The 23,188-nt window shown below is 40.4% G+C and overlaps 1 protein-coding gene across 3 annotated transcripts in view; it reads right to left on the minus strand.

Annotated features, from left to right (window-relative positions):
* LOC6540553 (2-oxoisovalerate dehydrogenase subunit beta, mitochondrial) overlaps positions 1 to 11,798 on the minus strand; it is a 29,817-nt gene extending 18,019 nt beyond the window's left edge. Inside the window, exons 1-3 of one of the 3 annotated variants that reach the window (XM_039370314.2) lie at positions 11,463 to 11,798; positions 11,329 to 11,406; positions 1,867 to 1,910 (exon numbers count right to left, since the gene is read on the minus strand). In XM_039370314.2, the coding sequence (XP_039226248.1) occupies positions 1,898 to 1,910; positions 11,329 to 11,406; positions 11,463 to 11,689 (318 nt within the window). In that variant the 5' untranslated portion in view covers positions 11,690 to 11,798 and the 3' untranslated portion in view covers positions 1,867 to 1,897. The remainder of the gene's footprint in view (positions 1 to 1,866; positions 1,911 to 11,328; positions 11,407 to 11,462) is intronic. The other 2 variants (XM_039370313.2, XM_002087305.4) reach the window with 2 other exon arrangements.
* Positions 11,799 to 23,188: the final 11,390 nt, after the last annotated feature.

Genomic DNA, 23,188 nt, shown 5'->3' on the forward strand with positions numbered 1-23,188 from the left:
GGTCAAGTGTTGGTAAGCAATAATAAGAATAGTGTATGTGAATAAATTATGTTGTTGTTGTAAGTTAAATAACAACAAAATTTTTTTTTCTTTTATATTTACTGTGAAATCATGGAATGTCTGCATGTTCATTAACCTTTTGGCTTAGCGTTCTTCAATTGTCTCGCAACTAACCAAATGTACGGCTTCAGCATCTTTGCCTCCATTACTCTTGTCAAATTTAAAAGTTTCAGTTCATTTAAAAGTAAAGATAGCCACAACCAAAAAGAGATACTGTACGAACGATTCTTCACTTTTAAAACCGATTATCCATCGATCAACTACCGGCTCGAACAAAGGAAGAAGAACTCATCTCCAAAGAGCTAGTCGCACATTCATTCGTTATTCTTATTTAAATTGAATACAATTGTTAACGCTTTAAAGTTAGCACCCCATAAATAAACTAATTAAGATCATTAAAGTCAACCTCTCTAAGTTTTCTTTATCAACAACGCAGCAGCAAGTCCCCCGACAGAATTATAGCTCATCCTTAGCTCCCAAATTATTCGGCGCAGTCACAACATTATGGTAACCCATTAGGGGAACTGCTCAATTGCTAAAGTTATTTATGAAGTGATCTTGGTATCTGCCGAATTATTTAACACCATCCAGCATTCTGAACGGCACTTTCTCAACATTCTGACTACATATCAAACACTACATACCAAAGCCACAAACAACGGAGTTTTCTGCAACCGACATTAACGTGCGCAGTTGGAAGTTTTAACAACACCTTCTTGCAGTTTACACTGGAAACTGTTGCCTAGAATCTTGTAGTCAAACGCTACAATAACGCGCAACTTCAGTTCATGCACACTATGGCGGCATTCTATAAACTCGAACCAGCTTACAAAGAGGTAGCAAAAGTCTGTTTCGGCGAAAAGTAAATATCAAGTGCGATCAGTGGTTGGTGCACCATCTGCTAACTAAACTATTATTACGCAAGCTTGAGAGCACAGGCTGCGAAGATCTGTCGAGATTCCCATCTTTGGCATGTTGGAGAGGTTCCTGTTTGTAGAGAAGTGCTGCTGATCGATTTTTTATCACCAAAACCAGCAAATCGCGGTGTACACCCTGCCAAAGGAATCGCATTCTTCCTCGATGTCCTGATTTTCTTGCAAAGGACTGCTTCGCTCGTAAGACGATCATTGATCGCATATAGGCTATCATAATTGTCGCAGTACTGCACACGTTTAGTCATTGCAGCATCTCTCGCAAATGTTTCCAGTGCGGCCAAAGCCATCACACCTAACTACATTTTCCCATTTCAGCATCTCCTCCAAGCCCTGCCGTAGTGCTTTTAGCTCATCAGTTCTTATTCCAAGCCTTGTCCTAGTGCAAACCAAATTTCAACACGCAGGCCTAGAAAGATCGCTTTTAATCGTTTCCGAAAAACGAAACGATTCAGTATCTAACAGAATAGTATGTACAGTAGTATGCACGTCTAATCGAGGAGTATTTCGAACTACACCAGAAAATCGCTTCTAAAGAAGACAACAACGGCTTAACTCAAACGGGAACTTCCCTCATAACTGTGCGTTTCCTGTAGCACAATTCCGCACCATGCAGTCATGAAGAAAATACTATACTATACTATACTATACTATCAACGTGTAGTTTTTGACGCCTCTGGCTTTTACCAGTGCGCTAGGCTCAGCCCTAATATGCAGATCTTTGTTGGAGCCATTCAATAGTCGTTAGAAATCCCTTTCTTTATGTCTATAAACTTTTCGAAAACTTAAAAATAATTACATTTTTTATTTACAAAGTCACACGCGAGACTGGAGGCGAACTTATTTCCAATAACTGCGAAATTGAGGAACGTACTTAAGCTTTACAAACGTGCCTTCACAGCTGCTTAAAAGAAGAACCTAAAATAAAAAGAACACAATGCCGTTTTAAGTCATATCATAAAAATTCAAATGTAAAACTAATTTTTAACAACTCCCCTTAAGTTCCTTTTTTTTCCTAAAACCTATGTTGCAGACACAGAAACTTCTATAGAACTTCTTACCCAACAAAACTCCGAAATGATCCTGAAAAGCCTTTAGAAAATTTGGCCAGTATATAAATTAAACAGAATATTAAAAAAACCTATGTATGGCTCTAACAGAAAATTGTAACGAAATGATTTTGTTGGTCTGCTCGCTACGTAATACGTGCGGCTAGCTCAGAAGATTTCATGCGTTCGTCCCACTAAATTTGTATTAAAACGTGATACCCCAGTTACCAGTAACAACACTTTGCAGTTCTCGTTTCTTGTATGTTTTTTCTTGCCTAGATTTATAATGTGATTTCATTATCCGGACGTCTTCTCGGCTGGACCCTCGGCTGGTACTGCCGCGGCCACACGTGGTTGATGGCGAGAAGAAAGGCTGTGCTTACCGTTCCCAGACTAGAGTGAAGAACCTCCTGTCCCTAGCTCTGTCCCGGGCGGTCCCGCCAGACGCCTGTTTAGTTCCTACCGACGCTCCGCCCAATCGCACGGTTTACGCGGCAGTCCCTGTAGCAAGACGCCCAGTGAAAGACGAACGTTCCACCCTACCTTTTCTTTCTAGCTAGTGCGGACGGACCAGGGTGGTCTGTTTAGGGGCTTTGTTCTGCTGTCTCGCCGCTCTTGTCGTCCTGAGTGGTGCGGACCGTGTCGCTGGGTGCCCATCCCACTCAAACTTACTCTCATCCAAGGTGACCACCGGCTCCGGGTCTTCTCCTCGATCGTCCTCGGCACCACGCCTTGGAGCTTGGGTGGACCGCGGGTAAGGCAATCGCCCAACCAGACCGCCCTTGCCCCTCGGCGGGCCCTTCTGGACTCTGACCCGGAGCGACCAGCCCCCTTGCTTGCTGTCTTGTCAGGCCGTGCTCATGTTGGTTGTCGAAACTTCTGTGACTCGACCCCTCTGCTCGCTTCTTCATCACACCTCGGTTTCGAGTCTCCTCTTTGGACCTTTACCGTTATGTCCCTCGGCGTTTTGCATCGGTGGGCCTGCTGACTCTGGCGGAGGCCAGACGCTTACCCAGTTGTTCTCGGCACGTTCGTGGGATGCAGTACTCCGGTTTGCTCGTGGCGTGTCTCCGTTGACTCTCACCTTGGCCTGACGCTAGAACGGTCGTACTCGTGGCCTTCATCCGTTGACTCTCGCCTTGGCCTGAGGCTAGAACAGATGACTGGATCCGTCCACTCTCGGGTACTGTTTGCTCTACTACGTGCTCTCCCTGTTCCGTCCTCTCAGCTCTGCATCTTCGCCCTTGCATCCTTGCGTCTCCCTGCACTCCTGGCCAGTAGTACCGGCAGTAAGTCGCGCAATTGTCTTACGACTGCCCACATGGCCGGCTAGTGGGGAGTAGTGGTTTTCTTGCAGAACTGTTTCCCTCAGTTGCCGCATACCTTCCAGGTCACTACATCTTCGTTCCATGCTCTATGCTGAATCTGCCTGTAAAGGGCAGATTTTGCGGATGAGCTTTTATTTTCTCTTGCATTTTCGTGATCCAGCTGCACTCTGCTTTGGCCTCTGTGTCCTGCGTTCTCCGCAGCATCTCTGTTTCTGTTGACTCGATAACGCATCTGCTACTACGTTCAATTGGCCTTTCCTGCACGCGACCTCGAAGTCATACTGCTGTAGCTCTATTGCCCATCTGGCAATTCTTCCAGAAGGGCTTTCTATGATCCGCCACTACCTTAAAGTGGTAGCCCGCCAGGACGGGGCACGCCAAGACTGGTTCGATGACTTATCTGGCTTTCACCTCCTCAAAGGCTTGCTGCTAGTCCTGTGACCATTTCCACTTGGTACCCTTGCGGAGGAGGTCGTTGAGTGGCCTTACAATGCGCGCGAAGGCACGCACGAAACGTTGGTATCAAGATGCGACCCCAAGATATTGCCTAAGCTCGCGGACCGATGACGGTGGTTCTAGCTGGGCTATGGCTGCTACCTTCTCTGGGTCCGTGGCTATCCCTTGGCTTGTGACGCGGTGGCCCAGGTACTGTAGTTTTTGCTTAAAGAATTGGCATTTCCCTGGGTTTGCGTTCTTTAAGCGGCGGAACACTTCCCTGAGGTTTCTTTTGTGTTCCTCTAGGGTGCGGCCAATCACGATGATGCCATCTTGTTACACAACGGCATGTGGCGACATTTCTGGTTCAACATTTAATGTGCAGTCGATACCACTGGAATCTGGGGCGGCCTTGAAGGTACTCCAAAGTACTATTCAAGGTTGCTTGACTGCCTTAGAAATTTCAGGCATCACCGGCATCTCACGTTGTTGCAACGAAACAACCCTTTTTCCAGCAATTCAAGTCCTTCAAATCCTGCAAGGCCAATTTTTGCTTATCAAGACAATTTCGTTCCTAATAAGCAAGGCGGTGTTCAAAATTATTTCGCCACGGGCTCAAGGGCTATCCTCTTAGGCACTGCCATAATTCACTGGACAAACTACTTACAAAATTTTGGGAGGTGGAGAATATACCAATAAAGTTGGTAAAAGAATCCGATTCCATGTGCGAGAGACGAGTGCGGCAAATATGTCGTTACTCTGCCTTATTCGCGACCCAGAACATATCGGTTCCGGGCTAGGGCATTCCAAGTCTTTCGCGTTGGCTCAGTTTTTAAGAAATGAGCAGCGTCTAAAAAGAGATGAGGCCTTTAAAGCGAAATACGATTGAGTGATCCAGGAATATCTCGACTTAAAGCACATGCGACAAGTTCTTCCTACCCATGATTGCAACGCCTATTATCTGCCACAACACGCCGTCTTAAAACCGGAGAGCGTAACTACTAAACTCCGTGTAGTATTCAATGCCTCCAGTCCTTCATCGAATGGTACAAGTTTAAATGATATCCTTCATGCTGGCCCTGTCTTACAGTCCGACTTAACCATTCAAATTCTATAGTGGCGCTATTTCCGATACGTGTTTAGCGCCGATATCGAAAAAATGTATCGGGAGGTCTGGGGAGATCCGAAGCACACTCCATTCCAACGAATACTTTTCCGAAATAATAGGGGGGAAATCAGAGATTTCGAATTGAAAACAGTAACCTTTGGAGCCTTTCCTGGCCATTCGAGTACCTCAGAATCTAGCAGCTGACGTAGAACTCAACCATCCAAAAGTATGTAAATGATGTATGTAAATGATGTTCCAGCCGGAGCGGACTCCACGGAAGAAGCTCAGCTCATGGTGCAAGAGCTCCAAGACGCTCTGAATTCCGCCGGATTTCCATTGAGGAAATGGACCTCCACCAAAAAAAAGTTTTTGCGGCCATTCAGAGCAACCATCTCTTAAATACTGATTTTCTCGAGATCGATGCAGAAAGCACTGCCAAAACCCTCGGTATTCGCTGTAGGGCAACTTCCGACGAATTCTTCTTCGTTCCGTCAGAGTTGGCTATTGAAACGTCCTTCACAAAACCCCAAGTCCTGTCCCAAATTGCCAAAGTGTTCGACCCTGCAGGCTGGTTAGCGCCGTTTATTGTTTGAGCTAAAATTTTCATGCAGGAGATTTGGCTACAGGAGCTTGGGTTGGACGAAGACATTCCAACTGAGTTTTTTCAGCGATAGCTTAATTTTCTCCAAAGTTATTCGGTTTTAGAGCAGATACGCATTCCACGCTGGCTCTCGTTTCATCCAGAGTTCAAGGTCGAGCATCGAGCAAAAGATGTCCGCGTAGAAGTGGGCAGCACCATTATGGTGCAACTCCTAACCGGGAAGACCCGGGTAGCACCAGTCAAAACGGTTTCGTTCCCAAGACTGGAGCTGTGCGGAGCGTTATTGCTTTCTGAAATGGCTGCAGCCATCATTCCACAGATGCCTACGATCAATTCCTCACTTTACTGCTCGACGGACTCCACAATAGTGCTTGCAGTGGACCACATTTGTAGCCAATAGGGTGACGAAGATCGCCCAGGCCACAAAAACTGAAAATTGGTCTCATGTTCAATCTGAGCATAATCCAGCAGACCTGGCAAGTAGAGGAGTTTGTCTCCAAGATCTAGCCGATAGCCAGTTATGGTGGCACGGACCGACTTGGTTGCAAAATCCACCAACCCCTGACGAGCAATGATGACTAACAATGATGCCGCATTGCGGTGCTTAACCGACGCATCCTGGCACGCCTTGTATATCTAGCAACTAAAAATAAGGAAGACAACCAAAATAAAGAGTTTTAAGGCCGAGTACGCATTACAAGTTCTTGAGAAAAGCTGAGTAATGGTACAAGCCAAAGCTTATAAAGAAAATCAAGAAAATTAATTTTAAGGCCGAGTGCGCATTACGAGCTCTAAAGAGAGGAGATGAGTAGTGGTACAAGCCGGAACATATTACAAAAAAAAAAAATTAATTACAATACATAAACAAATAACTATTAAAAAAAGAGAGAAGAAATTATTACAAGCTTTTAAGAAAAGAGCTAGGTAAAAAATCTGAGTTGGAAACACAAAAAAAATAAAATAAAGGTCGGGTGGAGCAGGCTGCCCTCTACAAGCCAAAGAAGGAAATACAAACAAAGAAACACAATTGTTGAACTGAGGCTGGGTAATAATTCTATCACCACTTCTAGGTCCCATATCGGAAATGACTGACTGGGTCATAAAACCGCTTCAGTGCGAGGCGATCGACAGGGCAAGTGAAACCGAAAAGCAGAAGAGGAGTAAGCTACTACTCTTCAAGAAGTCCAGCTAGAGTCAGTAGTATATTCTTTACCTGGTGCGCTGGTTGAGACCACCGACGAAAATAACGAAAACATTTACAAAATTCTTATCGACCATCTAAATAAGTACTTCTCACCGAATCAGAACTCAACGTTTCAGAGGTCTGACACCTTTAGACACGGAAAGCTTTTGCGGATTTTTTGCTTGACATGCGACTGGCAAACAAAGCAATCCTACGGGAAAACTATCCATTGTCAATCTTCGACTCTATCATGACCGGACTCAAGGAGGCTATGTTCTTCGCACGCCAAGACCTCAAGGACCTTTATCTTTAAGTGGCCCGAGCCGGGAAAGAACAACGTTTATAACCCCAAGGAGACTTATACAAATAAATCGTCTGATGTTTTGAGTAATCTTTACTACGTAAGTAGTAAGAATACTGGAATTAGCCCACAAAGGACATCCTGGTGAGACAGCAATGAAACACCGCCTAAGGTCGAAAGTACGGGGGCCACAGATAGACAAAAAGAAATTCGTTAGAGCATGTAGAGATTGCTGCCTGGTACTGCAAGACATCCGGCCAACCACAATGGAGAGAAATCCAGAAATCCGTTCCCCACTGGACCGTAGATTTGGGTAGCATCGGATTTGCTGTCCTTTACCCAACAATGAATATCTTAAAACCATATCTTCCACGACCCTGGTAGAGGCAATGAAAGAGATCTTTTGTAGACTGAGATATCCGTTCGTTCTCTAACTACTGCAAGGCGTACGGCGTTGAACAAGTTATTGACCGCAAGCAAACGGAAGAGAGTTATGATAAGAGAATTATGATACGACAATGGGAAAAACTACAAAGAGGAAATCCAAAAGATTGTCCTCATTTAACCCCACATGGAGCAACAGGGGCAGCGTACACAAAGCTTATGTTCAACAGGGTTATCCGTGACAAAATACCAGGCCTTGGGGAGACCTACGAGCGAACCTTGGACTCTGTCGAAAAAGTAAAAGACATAATTGAAAAAAGAAGAGGGGCAAAGGAAATCGATATCGATGTGGGCGATAAAGTATTTCTTAAAAACGTAGTGTTCCTGAACAAACTTACATCAAACTTTGACAAGACGGAATTTACTGTGTTAGAACAACAGAATAACATTGAAGAAATCGAAGGGAGTGGTATAAAACTAACAAGAAATGCTTCACATCTCAAAAAGGTGCCAGCCAACCAGTCGTATCCAGTATCCGGAATCATCACCTACTCCGCAGGTCACGGCCCTCCTCGGGATCCAGCCAGTCCCTGCCCCCGTTAAATCTAAAACTCTTTAATAAAGGAGGGAGGGACACTGATGACCGATGCCATTATAGTGTTACTGTTACACCATAAAGTGTGTTACGTCACTGAATAAGTGGGTCATTACATCCGGGTCACACAATTCATATTGATATATTCTTAAACAATTCTCCACCCTACAAATTATCAGTTAACGGACAAATATAAAGACCTAATTTCACTCTGGCCGCAACTATCAAAATCCAAACAGGTTCACCGAACAGTCGCCTTATCAAGATCAGCATTAATATCATGTGGTGTGTCCGATCTTCATAAGACGTTGGAGCTGATCGATAAGCTTCAAGAAATGTTTAATAAATTATCAGCGCGAAAGAAAATTTTAAGTAATTCTTGTAACTCTTATACGTCCACACATTTATCCGTGTAATTGCAACGTCTATTGCGGCATAGTGCACCACCGATGCCCTTCCATTTCCTTATTGGAAATTTCCGATTGTTACTATTTTATAGTCTTGGAATTATTACAAAACAAATTTGCTAATCTTCATTTCGTATTATAGGTACACATTACTGAGATTTTGGGGCTTGAGGCAGTGCGGAGGGGTTTCTTTTGTTTCATAATTATTTCCTTATAATCCTTTTTTATTCATAAGCTGGATCCAGCGAGTCAGGCAAAATGGGCAAAATGCAACCTATGCATATGTGAATTGTGATCCATTCGTAACCACGTTTCCGATTCAACGTCAAAATGAATGCGACCTTGCCGATATCCAAAAAAAACTGAAGTTCGTTTTTGATGGCATCTATAAGGCTGAATTCAACGAGTTCCTGATTTTTATTTTTCTTTCGTTGTATTTGTTTTGACTAATTTATTCAGTATACCAAGAACTCTTTGCCCACGCGCCATCCAACGCCCACAAACCGCACAAAACTCCCACACTTTTGAATTTTTTCTTCATTTTATTATTTTTTTTTTCCAATTTCAATCGATATGCCTGAAGATTTTTTTTTTAGTTTTTCGTTCGGTACTTTGTTATATTTCTTGCGAACGCTTCCTGCTGTTCAGTCGGAATACATTGAGAACAATAAATCAATAGAAATTTGGAAAATTAATTCTGGAACGGGCACAGAAACATTTCTGAGTAAAGCTTACGAAAGCCTTGATCTGAAATGGTATACGAGGTGTGTTCAAAAAGTAAAGCAAATTTTAATTTTTGCGGGTTATGTATAATCGAATTTCATTTTTTGTGGCGTTTTGTTGGTACTCATGTCTGTCACTTATGCCGACAAGCTCGTTCATTTTGAACGTTCACTTAATTTTTGACAGCTGCTTTTTTTTCCCTATTTAAAAAAATGTAGTGTAAAAACGAAATTAAGTGAGCGGATGCATCAGGAATGTTGACTGTGGCATAAGCAAAAGCTACCTTGGACCAAAGCAACGTTTATCGCTGATACAAAATGTTCTCAGCAAAACGGATTCCCTTTTTTTTGCAATGCACTGTGGTCCAGAAAGCCATAAAGTCTAAAAATTAAGCTTAAGTCTTGAAACATTTTGTTGTTAAATCACAAATAGCTTGCACACAAAACCACGCCCTCTCTTGCCCTCCACATTAACTACTGGTATGACTCAGTAGTCAACGAAATTTTATTGTTTTTTTAAATATAATAAATGTGTATACGTGTAAATAATCTTGCTCCAGCATTTTGTTTAGATAAGTTTCGGCGTCCCATTTGCTGTGGTGTCTTGGAGTTTTCAAAATCACTAGCAAGAATTGCCATCCACTTAGTATGTTTGGAAATAAGTCGGTCTAGTATTTTTTTACACTCGGGCCGTTTTCTTTTAATGAATAATTCAAAATTGACTATTTTTTTCTGTCTCTTCCAAATTATTGTTGTTGTTGATTGCGGAATAAAAGTAATCGAAATCCAAGATCGAATCCAGTGAAGAGTAACTTCAGAGTCCGACCAGTATACAATTCGTTCGATAGGGACTTTTAATACATAATACGACATAACTTATTTGCCGATTGTTACGCCTCCAAATGTCCAGGAGGTCGCTATGTCTGAACTCGAACTTGCCAATATAAAATCAAATTCTTAGGAAATGAGCAAAAATGGGCAAAAGATATTACTTCACCGTCAAAGACAATAGTTGAAGGTACAAACTGACGTTTTTGACTTTTGTCAAAAATTGTCAGAAAATTAGTTATACTCCACGAAGCACAGGGGACACATGAATTGGATGTTAAGCAAAACAAAACAAGAAAGAACGCTATAGTCGAGTTCCCCGACTATCTGATACCCGTTACTCAGCTAGTGGATGTGCGAAGGAGAGTCTTCAACACTGACAGTTTTTAGCGGTTTGTGTGCGTTAGAGTGGGCGTGGCAAAAAGTTTTTTGGCAAATCGATAGAAATGTACAAGACCAATTCAAAAATGAAAAAATATTTAATTATTTTTCAAAAGTGTGGGCGTGGCAGCTTTGAGCGGTATGTGGGCGTTAGAGTGGGCGTGGCAAAAAGTTGTTTGGCAAATCGATAGAAATTTACAACACCAATACAAAAATGAAAAAATATCAAGAAATTTTTAAAAGTGTGGGCGTGGCAGTTTTGGGCGGTTTGTGGGCGTTAGAGTGGGCGTGGCAACATAAATCGACAAACTTGCGCTGCGTCTATGTCTCTGGAATCTGTATGCCTAATCTAAACTTTCTAGCTTTTGTAGTTCCTGAGATCTCAGCGTTCATACGGACGGACAGACAGACAGACGGACAGACGGACAGACAGACGGACGGACAGACAGACGGACGGACAGACGGACATAGCCAGATCGACTCGACTATTGATCCTGATCAAGAATATATATACTTTATATGGTCGGAAACGCTTCCTTCTGCCTGTTACATACTTTTCAACGAATCTAGTAACCCTTTTACTCTACGAGTAACGGGTATAAAAAACGAATTCTGGACCATAGTGCAATGGCACAAACCGAGACGAAGCCGCCACTGAAGGCTTCAAAACTTTTACGCTGCATATTGCCGGCAAAGAACGGGCAGATCTACATATTTCATAGGTCCGCCTTACAAGACGCTACCGATCACTGCTCTTGATCCAGATCGAAAAAGTCGTGTCAAAAAGTTGTATGGAATTACACATCTACATATTGTTATGCCTTTGCTCCTTCCCAAATTAACTAAATAATCCTGATGTTTTATATTTGTCTTATTTATATTTATTTATATATATATATAATAAAGTATATTTTTAGTTTTAAAGATCACAAAGAGTATATCTATTTAAAAATTGCCAATATTGGGTTTCGAGCATATACATATATTTAATCCAGTAACTACAAAATAACGTACCCTGCAATTCCTTGCTCACATAGGGGGGTATTAAAAACGCGCTGACTTCCGTACTTATCCCGTAGATTAACTGAACACCTGTTGAATGCAAACATTAAAAAAACCAGATAGTCCATTTAAATTGTTTTACTGACCGAAAAACTCCACCGAATCCCACATCCTCGCCAAACAACAATGCTGATTTGTCTTCGTCTAGCGCCAAATCAATTGCATTATTTATGGCGTTAAACATATTCATTCGATTTCCAGTTCCCAAAGATGTAGGATAGTAGGTAAAATGTGATCGAGACCACGAGCATTTTATATTGAACCGAATACAATTATGCAAAATATGTCCTAGTTGAGCAGTTATAATGTTCATTTTTTTAATATATAAATAACACTTAGCAGGAAACGCAGACACTATGACATAACACTTGTTATGATCGCGACTGAAATAAATTGAATTTTCGCCTAATAAATGAATTTGGTCTACAAATTTCGTGTAATACCATTTTCATGCCATAGACATTAAATATGTTTCCCATTTTATTTAGGGTATTCATCGCTTTATATAGCGGCAGTATGCAAGTGGTTGCGACCCGTTTATACTAGCCACCGGTGTTTTCTTTAGAAAGGCCGATCGATTGAGCGCGAAACAGTCGGATGAAAAGGAATAGCGCTCTTTTTGAAAAGGAAAAACAAAATATTATAAAAAGCTTGATTCTTTGTGAGCAATACACTTATTTGCTATTTTGGGGTATCGACAGATATGCCATATGTCATTCCAACTCTCTGCCGCTCTTTAAGCGATCAATACTAACTTTTTTAACACATCATTTTTCAAATTTTTTTTATTAATCTTGTACATTTTTGTTTCTTGCTAAAAAAATAACTAGCCAAAGCTGCCACGCTCACAATTTTGAAAAATATTTTATTTTTTTGTCATTTTATTATTTGTTTTGCGTGAGTGTTATTTCCAACTCAAAAACTTTATGCAGTATATATGATATTTTATTTATTTTCTTAATCTGACCAGTCATTTCTGTAGAAGGCAAACTTCGTCCGATTTATACAGTCTTATTGCCATCTATTAAATTGGCCTTCGTTTCTGCCCTTTCTGTCTGTGATATTGTAAATAGGCTTGAAAGCGCTGTATTTTGTGCTAAATGTGCTGACATACTGAATGTGCTGGCAATATCTAAGACAATATTTTTTTTGTTTGGATTTGTTATGTATTATACGCCTAACTGTAAAAATAATCTTCTAAAGATACCACCTATCGTCCGTTGGTGGCATGCACGATACACGTACTATAACAAAAACCTCCGTGTGCTCTTCAAGCCCTTCTTTCGATGACCAGGATGCGGAGCCAGACTGCACACCTTTTCTTTAGAGTTGTTATGTTTTAGCCTGCAGCTCTGTTGGCCATCTCGTCCGTTCGGACTCGTTTCATCAAATTGATGATGATTCAATGTCCCAGCTCCCATGCCTCGTTGTTCGGCAAAATAGCTGCGAGCAAGCCACTTCGGCTAAGCGGATCACCAGTCTACGCTTTTAGCTGCTCTCTCACCGCCGTAAGCATACCGTAGTACAGAACATGGACTAAGTGCCATGGATCGTAACACCGAGCGCGCTCCTTTTAGGTGTGATCCACTACAAGTGGTATTGCTCCAGATTGGTGCAGTTTATAGAGGCGTAGCCTTTGCTACCCCCCAACAGTCGTTTCCTGACCAGATTCCTGGGACCTCCAACGTTGGGAATGAGTCTAGACAATAAAATAGCTTTAATTGCTGCTTCTTGCTAGCGTAACTGGCATGGTTCTTGAACGGTCTGTGGATTATCATAACACGCAACTACTTTAGGGACTCTTGTGAGGTCACCTGTGACTCGTTATTTCTAGTCTCCACCTTTTTTCTGCTGGTAAGTAGGACAGCATCGGTCTTGTGCGCCGCGATTGTAAGCCCGGATTTCTCGAACCAGTGGATGGCGGCTCCATTCGTGACGTTGCATTTGTCTTGCATATCTGCGATTGTTTTGGCGACTGGCGACGTTTATTGCCACGACGCCACGTCCGCAAAGCAATGTAGATGTACTCCTAAGGCACTGTTGATGCCCAAGATCCCATCGTGCATGACGTTCTACAGGATCGCTCGAAGCACAGATTCTTGGAGAACACCTGCCAAAACTCGGTATCTTTTTGGGCCAGCTTCCGTATCGTACCAAAGGATACTGTCCCTAAAGTAAGTGCCAACGACGATCCTTAGGTACTCCGGTATCCCCATTCCGTTCACTCTAAGACTCTAAATTCAATTGTGCATTGGCTGCGTTTTTTTTAATGAAATAATTGTAATCCCATTTCTCTTCTGTGCCTAAGCTGTTTTACACTCGGTCGCTCCGCCAACTCTCATTTGCATTTCTGCTTCGAGATCACAACCTTGTGAAACACAACGCAACCTAATAAAGTTTCTTTTCCGACTCGGCTTTCACTGTTTCTTTGATGTCTTACTAATTCTTTATTTGCGTGCTTTTTAATATTAGTAATGCCGTGGCGGAAAAAATATATATGAATTCGTGTTGTGCTGTATCTTGCGCGTTTAACAATAAAATATCCTCTCGTCCACCTTTGATTGCTGGACAAAAAAGAGCATTTTAGCGTGGAACTAGTCGCATAGTGGTCAAATCGTTGGTAAGCTTATACAACAGGTTGGCCTTAACTGGACGTGTCTGAGCTGCCGTCACATTAATAAATGGCATGAAATCATTCATAAGGTGAGAAAATTGGATTTCCGTAACCTTCAAGAAAAAATGTATTTTTACCGAAGCCCGTTTCAAGAACCTACAAGTGTTAAGCGTACTCCTCATTGAAATACAATATATTAATTGTAAACAGAACATTTTTCCAGCTTCCGTTCCCCATACGCAATTGCCTCTTTCCCCTTTGCTGTAGAGGTAAATACGGTGTCTCTAACGCTACTTGACGGAACTTAATGATCTGAATACTAGTGTTGGTGAGAAGATTGGTAGCATAAATTGGCAAGGAAAAAAGAAAAAAAAAGAAACTGAACATTTTTAAAAGAGTGAGCGCAACAGCTTTGGGCAGTTTGTTTTCGTTTGAGTGGGAATGTTTCGGAGACCGTTTTAAATGTACATAGGAAGCTGCGGGTAAAGCATTTCAAGAGGTAGAATTATCAATAGAGTTTGATAGGAATAGAGTAACCATAACGAATAAAATATATCTAATCTGATAAAGATAAATGATAAATGGTGCAAATAAAAGATTAGGAGGCTAAGCTATTCTAAGGAACAATCCTGACAGAAAAATAACTGAATGAGAGTAAGGTCTGTGAGAGTAACAAGTTTCTGAATAAAAGTAGAAAACGTAAGTATCCTAACCAACTTAGTGGACTGGAACTGGACTGGAAGAGGTAAGAATCATGTTATCATGGTGATATTTATAACAGCCAAAAATATATTAAATAAACACTTTTTTTATATACATCTGCCCAGTGGTCAATTAATTAAATCGTTTGATAACATCGGTTTTTGAGTAAATAGTTTACTCAACGTCGACTTGTGGAGTCCAGCATAATGACAGCTAATGGGTTACCATGTTCGTTTATTTTGTTCAGGTGTGTCATGTTGGATTTTCCATTTTTTCTACCACTGAACACGAATGAGGATCTCTTTTGATAATGATATTCCATACACATAGAAAGGCGCATTTATTATCTGCCTTATTAGTTTGGTCTTGGCTCTTTTCAACCTTTTTATGTTTGTATATGAAGCTGCGCACCACAGCCTTCTTATTAGCCTGTTTTCAAAACGAATGACAATTTTTATAGTAGCGAATTCAAGCTATTTAATTTTTTTTTTCTTCGAGAAATTTGGCAGCGATGCGCATGCTTGGGGTACGAAAACGAGAGTTTTTTTTATTACAGAGCGAGTAGCAGAGCCCAACGACAAAGGTGGAGGCCAGAGTACAAGAGAGCGCGAGAGAGGGGAGCTGATCTGCATAGATAAAGCTGAAGTGCCGTTGACTAATTGTTTTTTTCAATGTGGACAACAGCTGGACATACATATTGGTGCAGCTGGTGTCTGCGAGACCCGACATACTATCCTGTTGGAAGCGTACTTAAGGGGAAGCTCAACGACCCTCGCTAAAGGCCACTTTAAAGGCGGCAAACTTTTATCCTTACCGAGGACCACTTCATCCACAACTAGCCCAGGCTTGGGAGTGCGCCAATTCGATAGCTGCTGCAGTAGGGTTAAATAATCTTCCTTACATCGAGACCAGAAAATCTGCTGCAGGTTGGCAATGCGCTGCCAGCTATCCAAGCGATATAAGTTTAAATTTGTCACATTTTGTTCGGTAAATGATGACGGTGGGCTGCCTTGGTGTGCAAGAAAGCAACTTAAGAAAGATCTTTATTGAGCTCTCAATGTATAGCCTTGGTTGAGAAGCTTATAGAAGCTTGTAGAAAAATGGTCCCCAGAAGTCGGTGCCAGTACCTTTGGCAGATCCGTCATTATGTGCTCAATTAGGCGAGGTTTTGTTCGAAAACACCTGACGCATTTGTTTACTGCCCTGTTTACGGGTTTCCTTCCCACATAGGCCAATATTGGGATCCAATTATGCTGGAAGGAGAACCACGAGAACCAGTATGTAGGTTGCGTGATTTATAATTGCCATAGTAACTGGGTGATCCATTGGTAGGATGATTGGGCGACGGCCAATCCAACGAAGAATTCTTCAACAGACTATCTACACGAAAAAGTCCAACTTGGTCGAAAGGGTGACAGCGAAGCCAATGAGCTAGACGGCTGTACAACCCCTTGGGTCTGCAAGGATTTAATGTATTTCCACAAATGAGCACGCTGAACCAGACGCAGCAACAGAGTAGTCCCACTTTGAACGTCAGTGACAGTAAGCCCACGATGTCGAATGCACTTGCAAAACTTATGAAGGTATCCTGCAAAGCATCCTGTAGCTGCAAAACATCAAATGAATTTGCATATTTGGAGCATACAATGGGGCCTACAAAGGGAAGTCATTAAGCTCGTTAAGTGAAGAGCTCCTCGCGAAAGAAAATCTGCCGGACTTAAAGCAGTGAGAATTGCAGGATCCAAGAAAGCACCGCATTTGAGTCGCACCAGCAGTAGAATTTCCCTTCGAATATGTTCAATTTACAGATTTCAGATATAAGCTGAGATAGGAGTTCAGCTCCGCAATGCTCAAGTTTTGGCACGCACAGCCATCAGAACATCTTTTAAGAAGTATGAAGCAGTTAACGCCGATCCATCACAAACGACGCGAACTTTTGTGGTGGTACTGTTCCTGCTGACAGGAACTGAATTCTTCTGTCGGAACTTCTCACATTTGTTCCATATGCAAGTACTACTTAATGAAAGCCGTGTATTGGGTCTTGACGGCTGGACGATGCTCTAGTTTTCTCTCAAGAGATACGAATCTTTGAAGAGCTTGCTGTAAGGCTCCCCCAAAAGATCTAAATTGGACTTGGCTGGCAATCGAACAGAATAATCTCCAGTAGGCAAGTAAAATGTTAAAAAAATGAGCTTCACAGTCGAGCTCATTCTTAGTAGCAACCTCAAGATGATCCAGTTGGGTTTTCTTATTAAGTGGAAATATATCGTGAGGCGATATTAAAGCCTTGCCATTGGAGCGACTGCCGCCTTCGGAAACAACCCAGCCTAACGAATCTTTTGAATTAGAGGCAATCCCGGCAGAAGTATGAATTGACCAACGCCGCCTATCAACAAATCAACGCGCTTGGGGCGATTGAACTAGGGATCCGCGAGCTTTAAGTTTTGGGTTATGTTCCAGTTTCAAACTTCGATGTTAAAGTTTGACTGATGTTCGGTTATATTGGAATCAATGACAACAGTAACAGAAGTCAAGTACTCGAAGGTTTGGGATGGCATTGTTAAATTAACTGACATGAAACTAGAGTCATCTTTACCGGTAACACAAGCGGACGAATTTGTTTTCTTAAGTTGAAGCAATTTTACAAATCGGGTTGCAGCTTGGAGCCCGAGTCGAGTACAGCACGTCAAGAAACAAAGGTTCCCGAACGGTTTTTTACTAACACAGTGGCAGTGACTAGGAGTACCACATCTTTGCCGACATCGTGAGCAATAATTGCTGAAGATAGACCAGGTAATGCAGAGGGTTTAGTCCACGGTTTCAGTAAGCTGAAACAGCTTTGTATGATTGCACTTATGATCGGAAGTGCTGATCCGAATAGATAAAGCTAATTGTTTTCTCCAATGTTGACAAAAACGGCATAAGTTAATGTGCTGCTACCGGCTGCAAGACCCAACATATGGTTTCTGTCAAATAATGAATGTTATGTGCATAAAATAAATCTTTTAAACAAATTCATAAATGTTTTACTTTTCAAGTAGTGCAAGTGGACTGTAATAGCTGATAGACAAAAAAAGCTAGCTACACTTAGCATTCTACCTTACAAATACAAAAATTAGTGTAAATTCCTACACGTTACTTAATATATATATAATTAAAAAATAAGCAAAATATAATATAGCAATAGTTAGAAAACTAGCTTAATTGGAAATATTTTAACGTTTAACATTTAAATATTTTGAGTCGACTCGAAGGTCATATAAATATACGACCCCATTACAATTGTAATGGCCTCCCCGTGGTGTTTCCTGGGTATAATTATTACATATATGTATGTATAACATCTTATTTATAATAACCATATAAATTTACATATTGTAACAACCCGTACTTTAAGGGACCACACATACAATTCAGATTGTCAACTTATTTTATTAGATTCCAATATGATTGCTTCCAAAGTCAACGCCAGACTAAAACTACAAAGTATATAAGACGAAAGAGTCAAGTAAAGTAAATGCCGAGATCGAGAGCGCGAGAGAGAGAGAGCTAGCCGTCGATCTTCGCTCAGCATCGTGGTGCTGGTTCCCACACATATGTCAACGGTATATAGTTCAAGCGTCGATTTTAAGTAACTTATAATAATAAAACCTCTTTAAAAAAGTAATAGTCAATAGTTGACCAAAACATTAATCAAATTCGTTTCTTAGATCAAAATAGATTTCGTGCCGAAAATCGTTTTCTAGCACATACACACTTTCCTGTTTATTGTTATTACCCACACAAGCAAGTCAATTCTATTTTTAGATTTTATGCTCTCAACTTTTCGCGAGCGTAAAGAGAGTCGCCACCAAAAAAGTGGCTGCATCGTATAAATCGAATGTTTGGCCGTTACGCATCTGGTTTTTCTTATGTTTTGACTCGACATACTGTAGAAGTATTTGAACAATATCCCGCTTAAAGAAAACCAGTGTTACCGCTACATAACAAAGAACGTTTTATAAACAAATAAAACTAAAATGGCATTATCAGTTTATCATCTAAGCAAACTTCTTCGACAAATACGCTAAGTGCCGCACTTCCCTGGATAATAATGCAGCCTCACTTCGTTTATCAGACGAATTGAATATCTGCTGAACTTATACTTAGACGTCGTTTATCAGACGAATTGAATATCTGCTGAACTTATACTTTGACGTCGTTTATCAGACGAATTGAATATCTGCTGAACTTATACTTTGACGTCGTTTACCAGACAAATTGAATATCTGCTGAACTTATACTTAGACGTCGTTTATCAGACGAATTGAATATCTGCTGAACTTATACTTTGACGTCGTTTATCAGACGAATTAAATATCTGCTGAACTTATACTTTGACGTCGTTTATCAGACGAATCGAATATCTGCTGAACTTATACTTTGACGTCGTTTATCAGACGAATTAAATATCTGCTGAACTTATACTTTGACGTCGTTTATCAGACGAATCGAATATCTGATGAACTTATACTTCGACGTAACTACGAGTCATCGGAGATGACAAAAAGGTCAAAAAAGTTTATTTACAAGCAATGATAACCAAAATAAATTTATAATTTATTTAAAAGCAAAACTCCCACCCCATTCAACAATGCGTTGAAAATTGAAAATGACATCTCAATTAGACCACCATAAACAAGCTTTTCCTTCTAAGCAACATCAATTCGATCAGAGCAGATCAAATTTGTAAAAACAATTCAGAACAGACTTGAATATTGACATTCAGAATGACACCCGAAATTATTATCAGACCCCTTAACAACAAAGAGTACCAAGTAAGCGTCTTACACAACACGTTTTCACAAAACGAGACGAGAATCACGAACACCGATGTATAGTCGATTCTGTGTGATCAATATACGTGATGAACTCAAACTTTTTCAATCTTCAAGTTCACGATAATAAGACTAATACAAAAATGAAAAAATATCAAAACATTTTTCAAAGGTGTGGGCGTGGCAGTTTTGGGCGGTTTGTGGACGTTAGAGTGGGCGTGGCAACAAGAATCGACAAACTTGCGCTGCTTCTATGTCTCTGGAGTCTGTATGCTTAATCTCAACTTTCTAGCTTTTGTAGTTCCTGAGATCTCAGCGTTCATACGGACGGACAGACAGACGGACAGACGGACGGACAGACGGACTTGGCCAGATCGACTCGGCTATTGATCCTGATCAAGAATATATATACTTTATATGGTCGGAAACGCTTCCTTCTGCCCGTTACATACTTTTCAACGAATCTAGTATACCCTTTTACTCTACGAGTAACGGGTATAATAACTTTTCTTCATTTAAAATTTGCATTCCTTATAAAAACAAAGACTAGAGGTTGGCTAGAAGCCATAAGAGCCCTACTAGAACACGATAACGATATGGGAAAAAAACAGAGAATCAAAGCAGACAAAGACTCAGCGTTTATACGCAACTCTTTAAAAGTTTGGCTGCATAATGAAGGAATACAAATTTATATCACTCCGAGCTAAAAAGAAATAGCAGATGTAGAACAATAAATAAAAAAATACCAATCAATACTGGTTTTCAGGTGATTAAACAAAACAAAATTTAAAAAGTTAATAAAAACCAACACAATTATTAAATTGACAAAATATAGACAAGCCCCCATACCACATTCACGATCTAAAAATTCTTACAGGAATACAGACAGAATTCAACAATTAGATGAAAGACATTGCAGCAAAAACCATAAAGGCCAAGATGTAACACATTATAAAAGAAATTTAAAAAGAAAAATATTGTTAAAAACAGCGAACAAAGATGACGCAAGCTACAGCAGGAACAATCTAGGATTAATTTTATTTGAATTAGGAAGAATATAAATTCCTATAAAAATTATAGGAAATATAACAATCTTATTAAAGGAAGTCGGGAGCTTACTGACATAAGACAAATAAATTACCTAATTGAAAAAGAAATTACCTAATTAATAAAACGTAACAGACAAAGTCTGTTTAACTTCGAAGTCTCTTCTTAAAAATACCATAGACGAGCCGACAGAGAAAATATTGATATCAAATTACATCCCTATCACAAAGCACTGTATAGATTGGCAGTCTAAACACGTAATTGATAACCTTATTAAATGCATAAAATTTATCAATACCCACTTAAAATTTATAAAAAAAGAACATTTTACTGAATATATCGAAGACGTTAAAAGGGTTTCACAATTAACACGACTAAGACTTTTTAATCTGAAACATCTAAAGCACGACAGCCTTGGTAACGTTAACTATAAAAGTTTAACGGATGCGAAAACTTCTGCCTGGTACATATAACACCGCTACCAACGAAATATTCCTAATGTATCACTTTCCCACAAACAAAATTGAACAGCTTACATTCCTAATCATCCCTTACGTCGTCAATAACGGGCAAATGAATAGAAGTCTAATTTGATGTACGCAATAACTATGTTTTACACAAACAAAGAGTATTATCAAAGACCATTGCAAAGTAAGTTAAATCAATATCGAAACACCAACTTTCAAAAAATATTTTAAAATCATTTACTTTCAACACATTAAGCTTAATACAAACTAACAAGGGCGTATTCGAGTTTTTTTTTTAAATTCCTTTTATTCCTCTCGGGAACTTAGGGCTTCTGGAGAGCTTTCCATCTAACTCTATTTTAAGCTGTCTGTTTTGCACTTGCCCATGTGGTGTTTATTTGGGCTAGTTCTTGGTGAGCGGTTCTTCTCCAGGTTGCTCTTGGCCTTCCTACTCGCCTGCTTTCTTGGGGGTGCCAGTCTAGTGCCATCCTCACTATGCTACTCGGGTTTCTTCTGAGAGCGTGCCCTATCCACATCCATTTTTTCTTCCTTGTTTGTATGTGAATCGGGGACTCGTTTGTAACGCGCCACAGTTCTGTGTTGGCTATTCTGTTTGGCCAGAATACCCCACACATTACTCTAAGGCATTTGTTTCTGAAAGCCTGTAGCTTCTGCGTTATTTTCTTCGTTGCGAGCCATGTCTCACTTCCGTATAGCAGTATGGATTTCACACACGCATTGTAGATCCTGAGCTTTGTTCGTCGGCTGATTTGTCGGTCTCCCCAAATGCTGAGCGGGCTTTGCCAAGACGACTGGAGACGTCATCATCCACTCCACCATTGTTGGATATGATGGTGCCAAGGTATGGGAAACTGGTAATGACCTCGATTGGGTTCCCATTTATGTTGATGTTTCCTTGGCTGGAGTGGTTAAAGCGCATAACTTTTGTTTTCGCTATGTTTATCTCGAGCCCTACGCTGCTGGCTTTCCTGACGAGGTCGTCACTTTTCCTCTGTATGTCGTCGAGTCTGTGCGATATGAGACAGATGTCGTCTGCGTAGTCCAAGTCCTCAAGGTGTCTGGTGAGGTTCCACGTAATTCCGCGCTTGGAAGAGCATACTTCGCTCATTAACTCGTCGACTACGATGTTGAAGAGGAGTGGTGACAGCGGTCATCCTTGCCGAAGAACCGGAGTTTGTCTAAAAAGTATTCGAGTTATTTATACTTTATTATAATCCGTTTGGATCTGTTCATGGTTCTCTTAAAACTGACTTAAGCTTACATTTATATGGCTAGGCAGCGTCGCGGCAGAAAGCTGACAATGCGCCTCGTGACCTTCTTCGGCGGCTGCTATTTGTGCCGTTGGGTGTCGCAACTTTGTTACACGCGCATCCGGCTGACCCGATTCAGCTAAGCTTGTATTAACTTATACTTATGTATAACTTGGAATATCACTCCGAAAACTTTAACCAAAGTTGTAACAATCAAGTAATTTTTATTGAAAATAATAACCTTATAAAAATATTTAATTGTACAGCATCTTCAATATCAAGTATTATTGAACTATATACAAACCTAATATTTACCGAACATAATGTAACAAAAGTTGAACCAATAACACACATAGAATTAAATGAAATGATTACGCATATAATAAAAATTTTGCCTTTTACCTTTATATTAAATGTTAAACAGCACCTCATAACATTATAAAAACCTATATAAAACCTAAAACATTCAAAAAAGTTACTGAAAATATTGAAGCCTTATAATAATAAATCTTCTAAGACACAAATAGTTAAACGATAGAAAGCTTAAGTTATTGATAAGCAAAGAAGTCAAGCCCAATAGATCTTTAGAACATAAAAATAATGTTCATAATTAGTTCGTGGGAGTATCAACAAGTAATCCTTCATTGACTAAATTATAAACTTGAGATCAGAGTACGTATATAATAATAAATATATATTTACATATGTAAACGGTATATAGTTCAAGCTGCGATTTTAGGTAACGCATTTTAATAAAACCTCTTTAAAAAAGTAATAGTCACTGCATAAGTTTACAAATAATATTTGTTTAGATAATATTACAGCGAAATTGATCAAAACATTAATCAAATTCGTTTCTTAGATCAAAATAGATTTCGGGCCGAAAATCGTCTC

This window comes from Drosophila yakuba, chromosome 2L (genome assembly GCF_016746365.2).
Source record: "Drosophila yakuba strain Tai18E2 chromosome 2L, Prin_Dyak_Tai18E2_2.1, whole genome shotgun sequence".
NCBI classification, from domain to species: Eukaryota; Metazoa; Arthropoda; class Insecta; order Diptera; family Drosophilidae; genus Drosophila; species Drosophila yakuba.